This window comes from Esox lucius, chromosome 13 (genome assembly GCF_011004845.1).
Source record: "Esox lucius isolate fEsoLuc1 chromosome 13, fEsoLuc1.pri, whole genome shotgun sequence".
In the NCBI taxonomy this organism is placed as follows: domain Eukaryota; kingdom Metazoa; phylum Chordata; class Actinopteri; order Esociformes; family Esocidae; genus Esox; species Esox lucius.
Window position 1 is genome coordinate 10067025 of NC_047581.1, and position 19494 is coordinate 10086518.

General features: G+C 45.1%; 1 protein-coding gene across 7 annotated transcripts in view; it reads left to right on the forward strand.

The window, feature by feature from the left end:
* abca2 (ATP-binding cassette, sub-family A (ABC1), member 2) overlaps positions 1–19494 on the forward strand; it is a 79169-nt gene that overhangs the window by 48643 nt on the left and 11032 nt on the right. For 5 of the 7 annotated variants that reach the window (XR_002197655.3, XM_010892431.5, XM_010892432.5 and 2 more), the window contains 24 exons: positions 2461–2620; positions 5338–5466; positions 6144–6311; positions 7138–7234; positions 7445–7618; positions 8504–8606; positions 8768–8882; positions 9721–9911; positions 11217–11367; positions 11714–11918; positions 12120–12305; positions 12608–12788; positions 13313–13525; positions 13674–13870; positions 14039–14212; positions 14469–14665; positions 15405–15525; positions 15903–15982; positions 16255–16492; positions 16823–17041; positions 17340–17442; positions 17863–18188; positions 18538–18751; positions 19019–19124. Coding sequence is in view for 6 of the 7 variants with exons in the window: in XM_010892431.5 (XP_010890733.2) it covers positions 2461–2620; positions 5338–5466; positions 6144–6311; positions 7138–7234; positions 7445–7618; positions 8504–8606; positions 8768–8882; positions 9721–9911; positions 11217–11367; positions 11714–11918; positions 12120–12305; positions 12608–12788; positions 13313–13525; positions 13674–13870; positions 14039–14212; positions 14469–14665; positions 15405–15525; positions 15903–15982; positions 16255–16492; positions 16823–17041; positions 17340–17442; positions 17863–18188; positions 18538–18751; positions 19019–19124 (4048 nt within the window). In the remaining variant the exon portion in view is untranslated. The remainder of the gene's footprint in view (positions 1–2460; positions 2621–5337; positions 5467–6143; positions 6312–7137; positions 7235–7444; positions 7619–8503; positions 8607–8767; positions 8883–9720; positions 9912–11216; positions 11368–11713; positions 11919–12119; positions 12306–12607; positions 12789–13312; positions 13526–13673; positions 13871–14038; positions 14213–14468; positions 14666–15404; positions 15526–15902; positions 15983–16254; positions 16493–16822; positions 17042–17339; positions 17443–17862; positions 18189–18537; positions 18752–19018; positions 19125–19494) is intronic. The other 2 variants (XM_010892434.5, XM_020052572.3) reach the window with 1 other exon arrangement.

A 19494-nucleotide genomic window follows, 5' to 3' on the forward strand; every position in this document is an offset into this window, starting at 1 on the left:
ATTTAAATTTGCTGTCCCCTCAAAATAACTCAACACACAGCCATTAATGTCTAAACCGCTGGCAACAGAAGTGAGTACACCCCTAAGTGAAAATGTCCAAATTGGGCCCAATTGGCCATTTTCCCTCCCCAGTGTCATGTGACTCATTAGTGTTACAAGGTCTCAGGTGTGAATGGGGAGCAGGTGTGTTAAATTTTGTGTTATCGCTCTCACACTCCCTCATACTGGTCACTGGAAGTTCAACATGGTACCTCATGGCAAAGAACACTCTGAGGATGTGAAATAAAGAATTGTTGCTCTACATAAAGATGGCCTAGGCTATAAGAAGATTGCCAAGACCCTGAAATTGAGCTGCATCACGGTGGCCAAGACCAAACAGCGGTTTAACAGGACAGGTTCCACTCAGAACAGGCCTCACCATGGTTGACCAAAGAAGTTGAGTGCACGTGCTCAGCGTCATATCCAGAGGTTGTCTTTGGGAAATAGACGTATGAGTGCTGCCAGCATTGCTGCAGAGGTTGAAGGGGTGGGGGGTCAGCCTGTCAGTGCTCAGACCATACGCCGCGCACTGCATCAAATTGGTCTGCATTGCTGTCGTCCCAGAAGGAAGCCTCTTCTAAAGATGATGCACAAGAAACCCCGCAAACAGTTTGCTGAAGACAAGCAGATTAAGGACATGGATTACTGGAACCATGTCCTGTGGTCTGATGAGACCAAGATAAACTTATTTGGATCAGATGGTGTCAAGCGTGTGGGGCGGCAACCAGGTGAGGAGTACAAAGATAAGTGTGTCTTGCCTACAGTCAAGCATGGTGGTGGGAGTGTCATGGTCTGGGGCTGCATGAGTGCTGCGTGCACTGGGGAGCTACAGTTCATTGAGGGAACCATGAATGCCAACATGTACTGTGACATTCTGAAGCAGAGCATGATCCCCTCCCTTCGGAGACTGGGCCGCAGGGCAGTATTCCAATATGATAATGACCCCAAACACAACTCCAACACGACCACTGCCTTGCTAAAGAAGCTGAGGGTAAAGGTGATGGACTGGCCTCCAGACCTAAACTCTATTGAGCATCTGTGGGGCATCCTCAAACTGAAAGTGGAGGAGCACAAGGTCTCTAACATCCACCAGCTCCGTGATGTCATCATGGAGGAGTGGAAGAGGACTCCAGTGGCAACCTGTGAAGCTCTGGTGAACTCCATGCCCAAGAGGGTTAAGGCAGTGCTGGAAAATGATGATGGCCACACAAAATATTGACACTTTGGGCCCAATTTGGACATTTTCACTTAGGGGTGTACTCACTTTTGTTGCCAGCGGTTTAGACATTAATGGCAGTGTGTTGTGTTATTTTGAGGGGACAGCAGATTTACACTGTTATACAAGTTGTACATTCACTACTTTACACTGTAGCAATGTGTAATTTCTTCAGTGTTGTCACATGAACACATATACTCAAATATTTACAAGTGTGAGGGGTGTACTCACTTTTGTGAGATACTGTATATACCTGCAGAGTTCAGATCAGTTTGTGGACAGATGAGTCAAACATTTACATGTCAAGAGGAAAGTGTGGAGAAAATAAATTGACTTACATACCATCAGTGAAATAAGGTGAAGGGATCTTATATTTTGCATGCATAACTGCCAGTGTAACTGGCTCACTTGTTTTCATTGTTGATATAACTGGTAACTACAGAAACTGGACGAATTCTGTACAGGAACATGTTTTCTGCTTTGATCCAATCAAATCCCTCAAAATGTGATGGGACACACCTTGCTTGCAGCAGGATAATGACCCTAAAATATGCAGCTAAATAAACCAATGAGATTTGCGGAGCCACAGTGTAATGTTCTGGACTGGCCAAGACAATCACCCTACCTGAATCCAAATGAGCGTGTGTTTCACATGCTGAAGAGCTGACTGAAGGCAAACATTTCCCAAAACAAACAGGAATTGAAGATGAAGGCAGTACAGACCGGCAGAGCATCACCATGGAAGACACCCAGCGTCTGGTGAAGCATCTGGGTCGCTGACTTCAGGCAGCCATCGAATGCAAATGATATGACAAGTTTATTTAGAATCATGTTAAATTGTCAAACAACTTTTTACTTCCCCAAAATGGGGTGACTATGTATAAAATGGTAAGTAATTACTGCATGGTTCACGTTGTAGGGATGTAAATATCGTCAAATTGAAGCTGATAGTTTGAACTACGTGTTAAATTAAAATCCAATATGCTAAAGTACAAAGTCTTAAAAACAACCTGTGTCACTGTCCAAATACTCAAGGACTGCACTATATACATGGAAATTATGTATGTGTTAAAAATACATTTCATAATAGTCAAATATGATTTTGGGCAAATCCTGTTGTACAGCACATTACCTGTATCCAGAAATACCTATTTGTTCATAAGTTAAGTACTAAGATTCATTATAGTCTTTCTGTCTCACCATAGGATAATTGAGCCTGAGGCTTTAAAGCAGGGAAATATGAGCTCTCTGGGTTTTACCAGTAAAGAACAGCGCAATCTGGGCTTACTAGTGCACCTGATGACTACAAATCCCAAGATCCTCTATGCTCCCATCGGCTCAGAGGTGGACAAAGTAATTCAGAAGGCAAGTACATCATAATTTCCTCTCGCTCACCATCTGCCATTTGTATCGTTATGGTTTATTGGTATATATACTGTATATGTATGGATACACAGTGTCATTTTTTTTTATTGGTTGCTGGAATGTGAAAATGATAAACATTGCTTTCTAGGCATTATGTATAATTCATTTAATCAAGCAATTACTTTGTAATCGTTACGTTTGCAAGATATTTTATTGTTCCATGACCACAGACTAAACTGAGGATATACAGTGCTCTGATTGTTGTTTCGTTTGTGCTGCTGAGCAGAGGCATCGCTATGATCACAATACATTCGGGGATTAGCCCACCCTCACGAAAGAAAGTACAGGGTTTTGAATGTACATACAGACAATTTCGATGTACACGCTAGCGGCCTACACGTCTACATGGTAATAATGCGCGATTGGAATTATAGATGAACAGATCAGGGGCTATTTTTATTATAATTTCTTTTTTGTTCCATTTGAGATCCGGGGCTATTCATAAAAGATCCGGGGCTATAGCCCCGACGCCCAGGGCTTACGATGCCACTGCTGATGAGTATAGATCAGACACTTTGATTCTTACTGCGTATTGAGAACATGGTGGAATCATGTCAGGTATTTAAAAAATTACGCCATGGTCGTTTTAGTCTTAGCCTTAGCCATTTATCATGTAGCTACATGCTCTATCCATGCGTTTAGACAAAAGCAAGTTGGGTAGGTAGTCAGTGTGTTGCCAAATTAATCTTGCTGTCCTCAGTCCTCTGAGGACTCACCAAACCACAACATATGCAGAACTGGCCATTGATTCTGTGCTTACCACCGACTCATTATTGACAGACGGTCTGTCGATTTCTTATCTTAGCAAGTGGACTGGAAGGGGGTATAAGAAATGAACAAGCCTAGAGAGAGCAAAGGGAGGGACTGGTGGAATGGAGGTAGTTACCATAAAAACTTGAAAAGTAACAACAGTTGAAAAGTGTGTGGAAAGACAGGAGACACTGAGCTACTGGAATAGCTCTTCTCCAGGATGTGGCTTGACTCTGAGAAGCCTCAGCATCTACAAGCTTCAGGCAATACCCTGGATCAAGACTATGAGTGGCATAGCTGTAGGTAACACCCTGGACCAGAGCTATGAGTGGGATAGCTGTAGGTAACCCCCTGGACCAGAGCTATGAGTGGGATAGCTGTAGGTAACCCCCTGGACCAGAGCTATGAGTGGGATAGCTGTAGGTAACACCCTGGACCAGAGCTAGGACTGGGATAGCTGTGGGTAACACCCTGGACCAGAGCTATGAGTGGGATAGCTGTAGGTAACCCCCTGGACCAGAGATATGACTGGCATAAATGTAGGTAACACCCTGGACCAGAGCTATGACTGGCATAAATATAGGTAACACCCTGGACCAGAGCTATGATGGGCATAAATGTAGGTAACACCCTGGACCAGACATATGACTGGCATAGCTGTAGGTAACACCCTGGACCAGAGCTATGACTGGCATAAATATAGGTAACACCCTGGACCAGAGCTATGACTGGCATAAATGTAGGTAACACCCTGGACCAGAGCTATGACTGGCATAAATATAGGTAACACCCTGGACCAGAGCTATGACTGGCATAAATATAGGTAACACCCTGGACCAGAGCTATGACTGGCATAAATGTAGGTAACACCCTGGACCAGAGCTATGACTGGCATAAATATAGGTAACACCCTGGACCAGAGCTATGACGGGCATAAATGTAGGTAACACCCTGGACCAGACATATGACTGGCATAAATGTAGGTAACACCCTGGACCAGAGCTATGACTCGGGCAGCTTCTGCTCTGTGGATGTTGACAAGGGCTCTGTGATGGGGTTTTAAAAGTTCAATTGTCACCTCAGTTTTCACTGGCATACACAAGAACTGTTCACTTAGCAATGGCCTGCACATTATATTTTCCCAACACAGCCTCTGTTAGTGTTGTCTAGGCTCAGCGAGCCTGATAAGGGAAGTCTGAGTCCCTAGTTGGCTGCTGAGAGGCTGCTGAGAGGTTTCCTTTAATAACTTCAGGTCAAAGGTTCAAGGCTGCAGCATAAGTGGTAGTGCTAACAATAATTCAAGATAATGTATTATAAACTGGATGGTTTTAACCCTCAACGCTGTATGGGGAATTTCTTTTTACTGTTGTAATAGAATTGGGTAGTGGTTTATAAGAGCAACAAGGCATCTCAGTAGTTTGTGGTATATGGACAGAATACCCTGGCTATGGGAATGGCACCGCCTCATGCCGTATTGCTTAATGTGCCCCTTATGGCCCTCTTCCAGGAAGGTACTCAGGTGTCCAATAATAATTGCTGTTCTGGAAAAGTTGTGGTTAATATTTCTATGTTTCTAACAAATGTTTCAGTAAATGTACACTTGAAAGTCCTCCGATTGGTAAATGTATGTATATTAGTTGCGTAAAAGCCAATCAACGTAAAACCAATTCGGATATCATTGTGGGTGTGACACTAAATGCGTACGTAGTCATTTCTTAAGAGAATACCATTGCTTGCTGTAAATCATTTCCCCCGGGGTACTCATATCTGTCAATAAACATGATCTCAGATACCTCTCAAATGAGGATGAACGACGGCTGTTCCAAAAATCCACCGTCTCATTCTTTCTCCATCAACTGACTAAAATGGACTCTTCATCCTTTCACCTGCTTCTGTTCTGTTTGAAGGCCAATGAGACGTTTGAGTTTGTGGGGAACGTGACTCACTATGCCCGGGTGTGGCTCAACATCTCCGCCCAGCTCAGGACCTACCTGGAGGAGGGGAAGCTGCACCATCACCTGGTTTGGCTGCAGCAGGTAACAAACAGTGCATTATTTATCTGACCTCATGAACTAATGTTGTCTGATATGACTTAATCTATGCATTCTAGGACTTTTGGGGAAAAAAATGTTTTTTAGTCTATAGGCTGGATGTATAATATGTTGTTTATACAGCTCCAGAGAAAATTAAGAGACCACTGCACCTTTTACTTTCCTTTGCAAAAAAGTTGAAAAGGAAGGTTTTGAGTGAGGAACAGAAGGGTTAAAATTAAGAGACCACTGCAAATTGAATGCTTCTGTTCCTCACTCAAAACCTTCCTTTTCAACTATTTTGGAAAGGAAAAAAAAAGGTCTATAGGAATTACTATCATACCTCCAAGTTTGACAGAGATTGCTTTTGATGACATGGGCAAACAGATGACATAGTACACCGTTTTCAGGGACCTGTTTTGGCTCAACTTTTACAACCAGTGGGCAGAAATTGCAAAATGTATGTTCAACTGACAATCAATATAGCGTGACTCACTCAAAACATTATTCCAGTCCTCATTCTATTCCGGTCCTAACATTATGCCAGTCCTGTATCCCGATATATCCACATACTGTAACTTATGATTATCATTTTACACAGACCCCCTGTAACATATGCAACTTCATTATACATGACTATTATTAATATACTTTGACTTACTGGAACTGTCTCCACTTCTTAGCTGACCTCTGACCTGCGTGGTCATCCAGAGCTCCTGAATGGGACAGATAATGAGCTGCTGCGAGGGTTGCTGGAGGACAACTTCACCCTGCCCAACACTACGACCCTGCTGGAACAGTTAGACACCATCGACAACGCAGCCTGTGGCTGGACACACTTCATGTCCAAGGTCAGAATGAAAGACTGAACAATGGAGGAATAGTAGAACCAGGAGTAGTAGTCCCAGTCCTTGGGTGAAAGCTCAGTTTCCAAGGTCACTATCCATTACATTATAGAGATTTCTATGATTGTTGTGAATGGGCTGTAGCCACGGCTGGCCTGATTCAGACTGACACAGGAAGAGCAGGGAACTTGAGTATATTGATCCAGCCACAGACTGCAAGCGTGCCGTAATATGAGCACTGAGAATCAGCTCTGAATACAATGCAAACAATTCCACTCAATAGCCTCAGGATCCGTCCCAGTTGCACCCTACCTTACTATATAGGACACACGTTGTGTTTGCCGTTTGTCTCCCCCAAAATAATAATTTTATTAAGGCCCTGCGTCATTACAGGAACTTTCAGCGGACCTGGGAGCACCAATGGCGAGATGTGTGTCTTCAGAAGCACATCTTATGCCACAAAGTATACGCCAGAATCCTTTAGCACCGGAAGGAACACATTCTCCGGCCTTCTACTTCAATTGAGCTCACAGGCCCCCAAACTATTCAGCACCGGAAGGAACACATTCTCCGGCCTTCTACTTCAATTGAGCTCACAGGCCCCCAAACTATTCAGGGTCCCACAAAATATACTTTTTTACATGTCCCCACCACCACCGCCCTGATTTTTCTATCAGATTGCTGCAGTCAAAATCTTGGCTCTGATTACTGCAATTATGCTGACAGTTACTTGAGCCTTTGTCTTTGGGAGGACGATCGAGGCAGAAGACAATTATCCATTGATTGCAAGGAAAATTGATCAATAAAGTATTCTTCTCTTAATTTGTTTCAGGTCAGTGTGGATATTTTCAAGGGTTTCCCGGATGAGGACAGCATCGTCAACTACACATTGAATCATGCTTACCACGATAACATCTCAGTGTTTGCCAGTGAGTACCGCTGCGGTGTACAGACCGCTCAGTTTCGTCATAAGAACGGATAGGAATGGGACATTTGTAATATTTTCCCAAATGTGTCTTGGCCGCTCTGTCAGTGTAACGGAGGGCCACATGTTTGACATGACTTGCAACTAGCCTCCAATCGGGATAGATGGACATTTTACATGCGCATTCTTCCATGTCCGCTCTTACACTCTCCAGGTGTAATATTCCAGACCAACAAAGATGGCTCCCTGCCTCCTCACGTCCTCTACAAGATCAGGCAGAACTCCAGTTTCACAGAGAAAACCAACGAGATCCGACGGGCCTACTGGCGTCCTGGGCCCAACACAGGGGGAAAGTTCTACTTTCTATATGGCTTTGTGTGGATCCAGGGTATGTCTTATCTACGGAAGGGTTGTTCATCAACACTGATCTGTTGCCATGATGTTTCTGCTTTAGTGCTTTAGTCAACAGTAGCCTACTCTATTTAGTTACAGCCAACTCTAGCTAACTTTAGACCACTCAAGCCAAATCTTCACACCAGCCAACTGTATCAAATTTTAGGCATCTCCAGAATTCTGTCCAACTTTGGCCAACTGTAGCCATTATTCTTATGACGAGAGACTACAACTCTGGCTTTTAAATAATTCATAAAATGAAAACGTTGGGCTTCAATGCTGGTGTTTCATACAGAATGAATGGCATTTTCCTGGTGGTGTGGCAGTGGTTTCATTCTTATTGTGTGCTGGTAATGAAGTTACTCAAAAAGCTGTTCTTGTTCTTTAAGCACTATCTGCGGCGGTCGAAACTATAAATAGACTGCATAGACTATAGACTGTAAATCAAGTGCCAAATGCAACTTCACAATTGTTTTGCCAAGCGCGTTGTTTAGTGTTTCATTACGAGAGGGATTTATTTTGATCCTGAGGTAGGCACACCTGTGTGGGTGCTAGCAGCAAGCTGCAGATCCAGCACTTTCATTCCGACGGTCATCTTTTATTTATGAAGGAGAGCACAAAAGCTGCTTATTTTACACATAAAGTTAACAAAGATAACGGTTTGGAACTGACTTGGCAGTTTTGGTAACTGTAGAGACATCTTCACTGAGTTCAGTGACACAATAGCATTTGAATTAAGTCGGATTAAATGTATTTAACCTCTCTGCATTGTGACTGGCAAGTGGTTTGTTTAGGGGATGAGGATATTCCCTGAGGCATTGAGGGACCCGGTCATCTTTGCTTTGTCTTGTGTGTGTGTGTGGCTTGGGTTCGTCCTCAGACATGATGGAGAGAGCCATCATTAATACATTTGTGGGCCATGACGTGGTGGAGCCTGGGAACTATGTCCAGATGTTCCCCTACCCCTGCTACACCAGAGACGAGTAAGGCCCGGGACACACCTCCCTCTCACCCACTGCCTTGGCTCTCTCCAAATTAATGATTGAACGTCCTAAACCTTTCTTTGGAAGTATTCTGTCTCTGTCTGCTCTGTCCCATTGGCCCTGTCTTTAACAGACAACCTGTCTGTCATTGGTCCACCCAGCTTCCTGTTTGTGATCGAGCACATGATGCCTCTGTGCATGGTCATCTCCTGGGTCTACTCAGTAGCCATGATGATCCAGCACATTGTAGCTGAGAAGGAGCACCGCCTCAAAGAGGTGAGACTGACTGCCTAGATGCCCATCTCTCTTCCCCAGGTTCTCCGGTGGTCAGAAAGTGTCACAAGGGACCGATTATCAAAGCACTGTTCAGTCAGGTGAATCTCAACGTGTTGTTTTTCAGATTTGTGAACGAGACTCCTCTCATTAGATTACTGATGCAGGAGTTGTGTGTGTGTTTGTCTTGACCACTCAAAATCACAGAAATCACAGTTTGTGCCGGCGGGGCACAAATCTCTCTCTCCTCCGTTATTTATTTAGCAAGCATGATAAAAATACATCCCTCCCGACAGAGACAAGCAAAAACTCTTACGTAAATGTAGCAGCCTACACTTAAACATGATTAGAAATCTGAGATGTACTGCACGGAAACAAGATTGTTTTTCGACAGCTCACTATCTGCCCTGTCTGTTTGGCTAGGTAGACTACGGGAACAGCTTTTTATAGCCCAGTTGTTTGTGAGAGAATGTAGACAAGATGAAATTTGGTTATTCACACATTGTGGTTTTCCACCCAAAGTGAATTAATGAACAGAATAGTCAGCATATTCTGAGTTCATTTTTAATAAGGCCTACAGTTTCAAAAGGGAGGACAACCCAAACCGACATTTGTTTGCCCCTGTGAGTTGTATTGCTCAATCATTTTTGCCGTCTCTCTATGCATTTACAGGAGACCCCCATGCTAGACTATCTTTTAACTTTCATAGTAATATCGTATACCCTCTAATGGAGGAACGTTGATATCAGAAATGGAAAAACTATTCCATTGGAACTCTATATGTTGTATATTAAACTTAAATCCAGTTTAGAATAAAAATTATTCTGTTCACTTCCTGTAGGTGATGAAGATGATGGGCCTGAACAACGCCGTTCATTGGGTGGCCTGGTTCATAACTGGGTTTGTCCAGCTGTCCATCTCAGTGACCGCTCTGACAGCCATCTTGAAGTACGGGCGGGTCCTCTTGCACAGCGACATCTTCATCATCTGGCTCTTTCTCTCCATCTATGCCATCGCCACCATCATGTTCTGGTAATGATGCTACTAAGATGACAATTCTGTCCCAGGTTTATGTAATACAGGATCAGCTTTATTTAGTCTTAAACATTATTTCAGATAAATGGAAATCGTTAGACCAGTATTGTACTGCTTCTCTTTAGGTTGGACTGATAACCTGAAAAAAAGATCAAAATTGTACCCTTGATGACATCATTTGAAGTAAATGCCCAGAGTTTCCAGACTTGTATGAAGTAGTATCTCTAATAAATTACAGTATTAGTGATATGATTTTCTTAAAGGAAAAATCTATTGTAAAGAGAAATGTAAGGTACATTCAGGACTAGTCAGTATGATTACTTGGGTATGTGACAACAGATTAGGAAGTTATATTTTCAGTTCAATATTGAGAAAATGAATATACAGTATCTCTTCCTCATTTCTTTCTATCTATCTCTCTGTCATTGCAGTTCTAAGAGAAACACTGTGGTGTCTGAGCATCCATTACATTACACACACTTTGGATGTTAGAGATTCATTTAATGAATCAGCATAAGTCACTGTGGCATTTAACTGCTGACTTTCATAGAAGTGTTTTCTCATGTCAATGTTTGACTTTGTGAGGAACGTTTGTCTTCCAAATGCTGTCAGCCAGTGACTCATCCTCGTTGCTTGACATCCCCCTGAAGCGTGCCTGGCCTGTAAAACACGAAACGGGAACACTGCGCTACCTCCCATGAAAGATTCTATTATGTTATTTTTAATGTAGGTTGTTCTGTCCTGAAGCTTGTTGACTCACGATTTAAGTCTTGTTTCAATTTGTGGACCCCAGGACGAGTAGCAGTGGCTTCAGCATCAGCTACTGGCAATCCTCATAGAACACAAAACAGACTGAGGTGCTACAGTGGATATAAAAAGTCTACACACTCCTGTTAAAACACCAGGTTTTTGTGATGTAAAAGAATGAGACAAAGATAAATCATGTCAGAACCTTTTCCACTTTTAATGTGACCTATAATGTGAACAATTCAATTGAAAAACAAACTGAAATCTTCGAGGGGGAAAAATGAAAGATAAAAACCTATCAATAACCTGAATTTCACTTTGTTTTCCAATTGAATTGTTCACATTATATGTCACATTAAAAGTGGAAAAAGTTCTAACATAATATATCTTGAGGAGCAAACTGAACTCAAGTGAAAATTCAGCTCCTTGGTCTGTAAATGCTTGACCTCATGTGTAGACTGTCGGACACTGGGTAGAAACTAATCCAAAAACCAGATGAGTTCCCACTCAAAAGGATTTTCCCCTTTCTGTTTGTGTTCTTTCTGTTTGGGTCAGTTTCCTGGTGTCAGTGATATACTCCAAAGCCAAGCTGGCGTCTGCCTGTGGAGGGATCATCTATTTTCTCAGCTACGTCCCCTACATGTATGTAGCCATAAGGGAGGAGGTGGCCCACGACAAGATCACCGCCTTCGAAAAGTGCATCGCTGTAAGACTTGTCTTTCTCCCTCCTGTCTCCTAGCTTCCTTCTCTATTCATGACCTAATTTTTCTATGTCCGGATGACTTAAAGGAGAGAAACGGGCTCCCGGTCTGTTTGAGTTATGTTTCCCTGTCAAATGGCCTGTTTTTCAGAGTGTGTGTGTAGGCGTATCAAAATGTCTCTATTAATAGCTACTAAAGGCCTAGGAACTCAAAGTGAGGATAATACCCGACTTGCTCAATTGTTTGGTAATTTCTCACTGGCCAGTCTGAATATATCAGCTTTTTAAAGAACTCCATCTTCACACATGTCAAAAGCCATCACGTCGCTAACCGTTGTTTCTGTCTCTGTAGTCTTTGATGTCGACCACAGCCTTCGGCCTGGGCTCGAAGTACTTTGCCCTTTATGAGGTGGCTGGGGTTGGTATCCAGTGGCGCACCATCAACCAGTCACCCGTAGAGGGCGACGACTTCAACCTCGGCCTGTCCATGATGATGCTCATCATCGACGCTAGCGTGTATGGCGTTCTCACCTGGTATATAGAGGCGGTGCATCCAGGTAAACGACCAACAGCCATTGTGAATTTCCATATGTCAAGTGTTCGGCTGCTCACGTCACCCCCAGTTGACCACTGTAAATGAGAATTGAGGGTGAATAAAAGGTTCCCTCAATTTATTGTCATTGACTGTGTGAATATGTTAATGGTTGCAAATGGGATTTGCCTCCATAAACATTCACCCCCTCCCCACCACACTCCAGGGATGTACGGCCTCCCTCGGCCGTGGTACTTCCCCCTGCAGAAGTCCTATTGGCTGGGCAGTGGGCGTGTGGAAACGTGGGAGTGGCCCTGGGGAGGCAGGGCCAGGCTGAGTGTCATGGAGGAGGACCAGGCGTGTGCCATGGAACACCGGCGATCTGGTAGGATCAAGCCTGAGGTTGGACGCGGTTAGTAGATAGTTGGACACTGGAAATAAGGTTAATGTGATAAGTTATTAAATATCTACTCAACTTCTATCAACCATTGATTTTGGGTTGCCCATATGGACTGCAGTTTAGTGGTTAGAGCATCTGAGTTTGTTAGATCTGTCGCTCTGCCCTTGAGCAAGGCAGTCAATCCTAATTGCTCCTTTAGGTTTTTTTGATTGAGAGTGCTTGCTTACTTTGCCTGCAAAATACAATCTTAAATTCGGGTTCTTAACAGACAGCGTGTTAAGAACCAGAATTCTTGCCCTCCCTCCCCACTCCAGAGGAGATGCGTGGTATTGAAGAGGAGCCAAGTCACCTGCCTCTGGTGGTGTGTATAGACAAACTCACCAAGGTCTACAAGAATGGCAGTAAGCTGGCCCTGAACAAGCTGAGCCTCAACCTCCACGAGGACCAGGTGGTGTCCTTCCTGGGTCACAACGGGGCCGGCAAGACCACCACCATGTGAGACGGATCAATGTGTGTCAGAGGGCCCCCGGTCCTTCCTGTTGTGTTGTTGAGACTTTCTGAGAGACCTGTGTTGTGTGATTTGGTGAGACTTTGTTTGTCTGGCTTTTCATCAACTGCTGAAAAACCGGGGGACGGCAACAGACATTTTGAATGAACTGGCAGCTTACGAATGATTTTTATATGACTATTTTCCAAGGGTCCAGCAATCTGCTCTGGTAGAAAATACAGTGGCCCACCCCGGTTATATACATCATTTAATATATAAGTTAACTGTTGGTCATGTCATAGAATAATAAATACCTCAGATAATGGCAGCTATATCATCACCAAAACATTCTCCTGATCTTCCCTCAAGCCAATATTATTCCCATAACATAACCGTAATATTCCTGTAACATCCTCATAACGTCCGTAAAACGGCCTTCAAATTAGAGCATGGCCTACTGAATACATGTCCATTTCTTCTCTCTCACTAACCCTCTCGGTAACTACCACGTGTTCTTCGCCGCCGACTCCAGGTCTATCCTGACAGGTCTGTTCCCGCCCACTTCTGGCTCGGCCACCATCTACGGCCATGACATCCGCACGGACATGGAGCGCATCCGGCAGAACCTGGGAATGTGTCCTCAGCACAACGTTCTCTTTGACAAGCTCAGCGTGGAGGAGCACCTGTGGTTCTACTCCAAACTCAAAGGCATGGCTGAGGAAGACATCCGCAAGGAAACAGACAAGTACGTTGCGTCCCTGCCTTTTCGACGGTTTTACCGTTTCCAGACACTCGGGTCTTGAACTACCCGCAGAAACATGCCAATCGGATAACACACTTCACAACCCATAGCCACGGGTTGTAAACGAGCATGTTTGTTTTGTGCGTGTCAGGATGATTGAGGACCTGGAGTTGAATAATAAGCGGCACAGCCTGGTTCAGACGCTGTCTGGAGGGATGAAGCGCAAACTGTCCGTGGCCATAGCGTTCGTGGGAGGCTCGCGGGCCGTTATCCTGGACGAGCCCACGGCGGGTGTGGACCCGTACGCGCGCAGGGCCATCTGGGACCTCATCCTCAAGTACAAACAGGGTGAGACCTAATACGCTAACAATGCCTCTCACATGATCTCTTAGCATGACGGTTAGCAGTCTGAACGCTGGCACAACCAATACCAGTTAGACACTGGGTCAATATTTCACCCAAAAACCCCAAGCAAAACCTACTAAAACAGTTTGGCTAACACCGGCGTTGTTCCAGGTCGGACCATTCTGCTGTCCACCCATCACATGGACGAGGCCGACCTGCTCGGAGACCGCATAGCCATAATCTCCCACGGGAAGCTGAAATGCTGTGGCTCCCCGCTGTTCCTCAAGAGCACCTATGGAGACGGGTACAAGCTGACCCTGGTCAAGAGACAGACAGAGGGCCAGGGTGAGTCATTCCCTTGCGCGTGTGCTTTCATTGTAGTCACAAGCCAACTGTGGCAGTTTACTTAACGATACACCCTGTTTCAGCCTTCCCTCCTTTTTCTCACTATTCGAGTATGATCGATTGCTCCTCTGCATTCTTCTGTTTGTCTTTGAACATGCACTGCTGGTCAATATTTTCCCTGTGAAGTCTGTCCGCCCCTTCCTTTTTCCCTGCCGCTCATCTCTGCTCTACCCTCCCTCTGTGACGGTGTCTCCAGACCAGGCCGCCCAGCCTCCACCCACTCAGTCCCCGTCCTCGTCCTCCTCCTGTTCCCCCTGCTCAGAGGCCCGGGTCACCCAGTTCATCCGTCAGTTTGTCAGCTCCAGTCTGCTGGTGTCGGACTCCAACACTGAGCTGTCCTACGTGCTGCCCTCTGAAGCGGTCAAAAAAGGCTGCTTCGAGAGGCTCTTTCAGGTGCGTGCTTAGACACACACAGAAAGACACGCACGCACGCACACGAGCAGAGGCTATTTCAAGTACACACTCTCAGACAGCCAGACAGACAAAGACCTGTAGACTATTTCTAGTACTCAGACAGACAGACAGACAGACATAGACTATTTCTAGCACTGACTTAGACAGAGATTCTATTTATAATACCAATTTAAACAGAGATTAAGATTCTCTTTATAACACCATTTTAGACAGAGACCAAGATTCTCTTTATAACACAATTTTAGACAGAGACCAATATTCTCTTAATAACACCATCTTAGACAGAGACCAAGATTCTCTTTATAACACCATCTTAGACAGAGACCAAGATTCTCTTTATAACACCATCTTAGACAGAGACCAAGATTCTCTTTATAACACCATCGTAGACAGAGACCAAGATTCGCTTTATAACACCATCTTAGACAGAGACCAAGATTATCTTTATAACACCATCTTAGACAGAGACCAAGATTCTCTTTATAACACCATCTTAGACAGAGACCAAGATTCTCTTTATAACACCATCGTAGACAGAGACCAAGATTCGCTTTATAACACCATCTTAGACAGAGACCAAGATTATCTTTATAACACCATCTTAGACAGAGACCAAGATTCTCTTTATAACACCATCTTAGAGAGAGAAACCTATATACCCATTCAAGTACTCACTTAGACATACAGATCCTATGAGCCCATGATCTCCAACCCCCAGGCTTTGGAGCAGAATCTGGAAATCCTGAATCTGACCAGCTTTGGGGTGATGGACACCACCCTGGAGGAGGTCTTCCTCAAGGTCTCAGAAGAGGACCAGTCCCTGGAGAACAGCGATGCCGGTGAGAACAAAACCAGCTGCCTGCAAGTCCACCTGTTATGGCATTCTTCAATAGGGATGTCCATTCCAGTCATCATTTCTGTGGGAAGACCCAAACTCTTTGTAATCTGTGGCTAAATAGATCAATAACCTTTTTTTGAAAGGGCTAAATGACATGAATAATTCATAATAAATACATGAATCATCGTGAGTTTTGTTTCTGCTGAGTTAGCAAAGCATGGTTGGCTGATAAGTGCTGATGTTGACGTTTCATTAGTCTTTGGAGTTGGTTGCAACTTCCTTTGAATGTTAGGCATGATCTCTCTCTCTCCATCTCTTGCTCCCTCTCCCTATCTCACTTTCTTCCTCTGTCTTCTCTGTTTTCTTCTCTCCTCCCAGACATGAAGGATTCCCCAGGCGTTAGCTCACCGGGGAAGCCTGCTGTTGCTGTGAGTCTTGCGAGTCCTGGAGAGCTGCAGGTAACATTGTTCACAATCAAAAACACTTTTAATTGCTAATGAATCTAGTTTCGCGAAAACATCCCTGAACTGCATGATTTTTACTTTAGATCACTTTTTAATTTTATCCCCCCGATACCTGGTGAACTAATTTAGGCCATTCATTAGTTACGACATTAATTTCTAAGTCTAAATCGGACACCAGTTGAAAAGAAAATAACATGAATCAGCTGACTCAATGCTCGCCAGGAATGACATCCGATGCCGCTCATCTGACGGTTTCTTTTCCGCAGGGGGAGGGGCCTGGGCTGGGTGCCCCGGCGGGGGCCAGCGGCAGTGCACAGAGGCCCGATGTGGAGCTCTCCAACCTGGTTATGTGCTCCCGGCTCAGCCAGAGCCAGTCCTCCCTGCGCTCCTCCTCCTCCCTGGGATCCGTCCGTGGGGACGAGGGGGGTCTCTACGCAGACTTCTACGGAGACTACTGCCCCCTCTTCGACAACGGACAGGACCCCGACTCTGCCAGCCTGAGGGGTAACGGACCATCCGTCCGAGCTTTCCTCGTTATGTAGACTGAGTACCACACCAATGTTTAGTTAAAGCAGTGGACTGTTTTAAATGGGGGTGGGGGGGGGTTATAGCTCAGGGAAGGACTTTTATTAGCGCTAATATATTTAACCAAGTAGGTTATTAAGAACATGTTCTTTTACAACTGGGGCCCACAGAGTGTAGTCAAATACCGTGTGGTTGGCTGAGCTTATGAGGGTAATTGAACTTGATTGTGTGAGGTGAAGTGGGGCTTCGCTCACTGCCTCTCTCTCTGTCTCTCTCTCTGTCTCTCCACCCCCCTCCCCCGCCCACCAGATGATGCGGAGGAGGCCTCGGCTGGGCCTGAGGTGCTGGAGGGCCAGGGGAGCTTCAAACTGGAGGGCTCCTGGCTGAAGCTGCGCCAGTTTCACGGGCTCATTGTCAAGAGGTTCCACTGCGCCAAGAGGAACACCAAGGGCCTGTTCTCTCAGATTCTGCTGCCCGCATTCTTTGTCTGTGTAGCCATGACGGTCGCCCTGTCAGTGCCTTCTATCGGTGAGGGAAACCTGAAAAGGACTTTAATGCTTTTACATTTCAGCCGTGTACATTTCAACTTCCCATCTAGAGCGGCACGCAGTCAGTGCACTCAACAAAATTGAAAAAGAAATTTTGAAAGAAACAACTGAAAAATATAACCAGTGTTGCAAGCAGACACTCCTTTAAAACAGTGGCTATCAGCAGAATCTTTGCCAGGAAGAAAAGTGCAGGTGTGAAGGCCAGGAGCACAGTTTTAACTTCGACCTGACTCGGCTGTTTGTCAGTGTCTGGAAGTCATCTTAATGTGTTTTTTCAGGTGACCTACCACCACTGATCCTGTCCCCGTCCCAGTACCACAACTACACTCAGCCTCGGGGCAACTTCATTCCCTACGCCAACGAAGACCGCCAAGAGTACAGGTCTGTGCACAGTGGGTGATTTTCCACATCCAAAACTGTAACACCCTTTTTGACCTAGTTATTTGATTTCTGTGTTCTGTAGCGGTCTCAGTTAGCACCCGTAATACATAATCATTTGTCCAAGCTACAAGCTGCCAGTGCTGTTAAAGGAGCGCTGTGAAGAATCCTCCCTCTCAACAATAACACGATTTCCCCTACCGAACCAGTATAGTGCTAGTTAGAACAGGGTGGTGGGAAGGATTGTACTGCGAGTGTCTAAAGCGAGTAGGAGGAGATTACAAGTCATTGCAAACTAATAGACGGGCCGGCAAGAAAATGTAAATGTCTACTGGTTATTTTTGCTTATTTTTATGCTAGTACTACAGTAAAAATGTTAAGCTTTTGTCTGTAGCCGTGTAACAGCCGACCGTTCTCCCTCAGGAGTAAACTGTCGCCAGACGCCAGCCCTCAGAAGATTGCCAACACACTGCGTCTGCCCTCGGGCGTGGGCGCCACCTGCGTCCTGAAAACGCCCTTCAACAGCACCCTGGACCAGCTGGCGCAGACGCTCAACCCCAGCGCCAACAATAGCAAGACCCTGGCCGCCCGCTACTTTGACTCCATGTGTCTGGACTCCTTCACCCAGGGAGTGCCACTCTCCAACTTTGTTCCGCCTCCCCCATCGCCGGCCCCGTCCGACGACCCCGACCCTCGGTTTGAGGATGGAATCTGGAACTTCACCACTGCCACTCCTACTGCAGTCAGAGGTATTAACCCTGGGTCCCATGTCCCTGCTACACGTTCAGGTGGAAACAAAACTTTACCGAAAATACAGTTCTGAGACAATTATCCTCTTTGTATGTAGGATAACGTTTTATCGTATCATACTTAATTGCAACACTATGTGTTACATGGATGAGATCATTGTATTACATGATATCCCAATTGTATGGAGAATATCATTTCTTTGATGTCTTGTCAGAAATTGAAAGCTGCAGTGAAGTTTTGAATGCGTCATTCGGGCTCAGGCAGGGCTCAGGCAGGGCACACTGACTCTAGGGACTTCCTGTACTGCTGCCTTCCTGACAGTGCTGCCCAATCTGTGTCTGTCTACAGAGATGGTGACGTCTCCCCCCACCCTGCCCCTGTCCATCCGGGAGCCGGTCCGTTGTGTCTGTTCCATGCAGGGGACGGGCTTCTCCTGCCCCAGCGGAGTTGGGGGGAGGCCACCGCTCATGAAGGTGGTCACCGGAGACATTCTGGTAGACATCACCGGACGCAACGTGTCCGAGTATCTCCTCTACACATCGGACAGACTGCGCCTGCACAGGTAACACTGGGAAACTGGGTCGGCATTGACGCGCACACACACCGTTTACTTAGCGATCTACATGAGGATGTCAAAGTTGACCGCCCTCCGAAAAAATACTACTTATAATAAGCCTAAACATAACTTACTACTTACAATAATAAGCCTAAACATAACCCTAACCCTAACCGTAGTAACCTAATATTTGCATATTTTTCTGTATCTCTTTTTCTGTATCTCTTTTCCTATTTCAAATGTTTCATGTCTCTCACTTTCCCACTCTACTAGATATGGAGGACTCACGGTTGGCAACATACAGAAATCCGTCCCAGCATCCTTCGGGAAAAAGACTCCACCCATGGTTCGCAAAATAGCAGTGCGCAGATCTGCTCAGGTAAGTGTTCGTTCCAAATGGAGCCCTATTCCCTAAACAAAGTGTTTTATGTTTGAACAAGCTCTAGTGGTCAAAAGTAGGGCGCTACGTAGGAACTAGGTTGCAAACATACCTCTCTTAGGAAATAGGTTGCGAACATACCTTTCATAGGAAATAGGTTGCAAACATACCTCTCATAGGAAATAGGTTGCAAACATACCTCTCATAGGAAATAGGTTGCAAACATACCTTTCATAGGAAATAGGTTGCAAACATACCTCTCATAGGAAATAGGTTGCAAACATACCTCTCATAGGAAATAGGTTGCAAACATACACCTAGTTTGACTGATGGAAGTTCTTCAAGCTATTTTTGCTGCTGTGTCATTGCC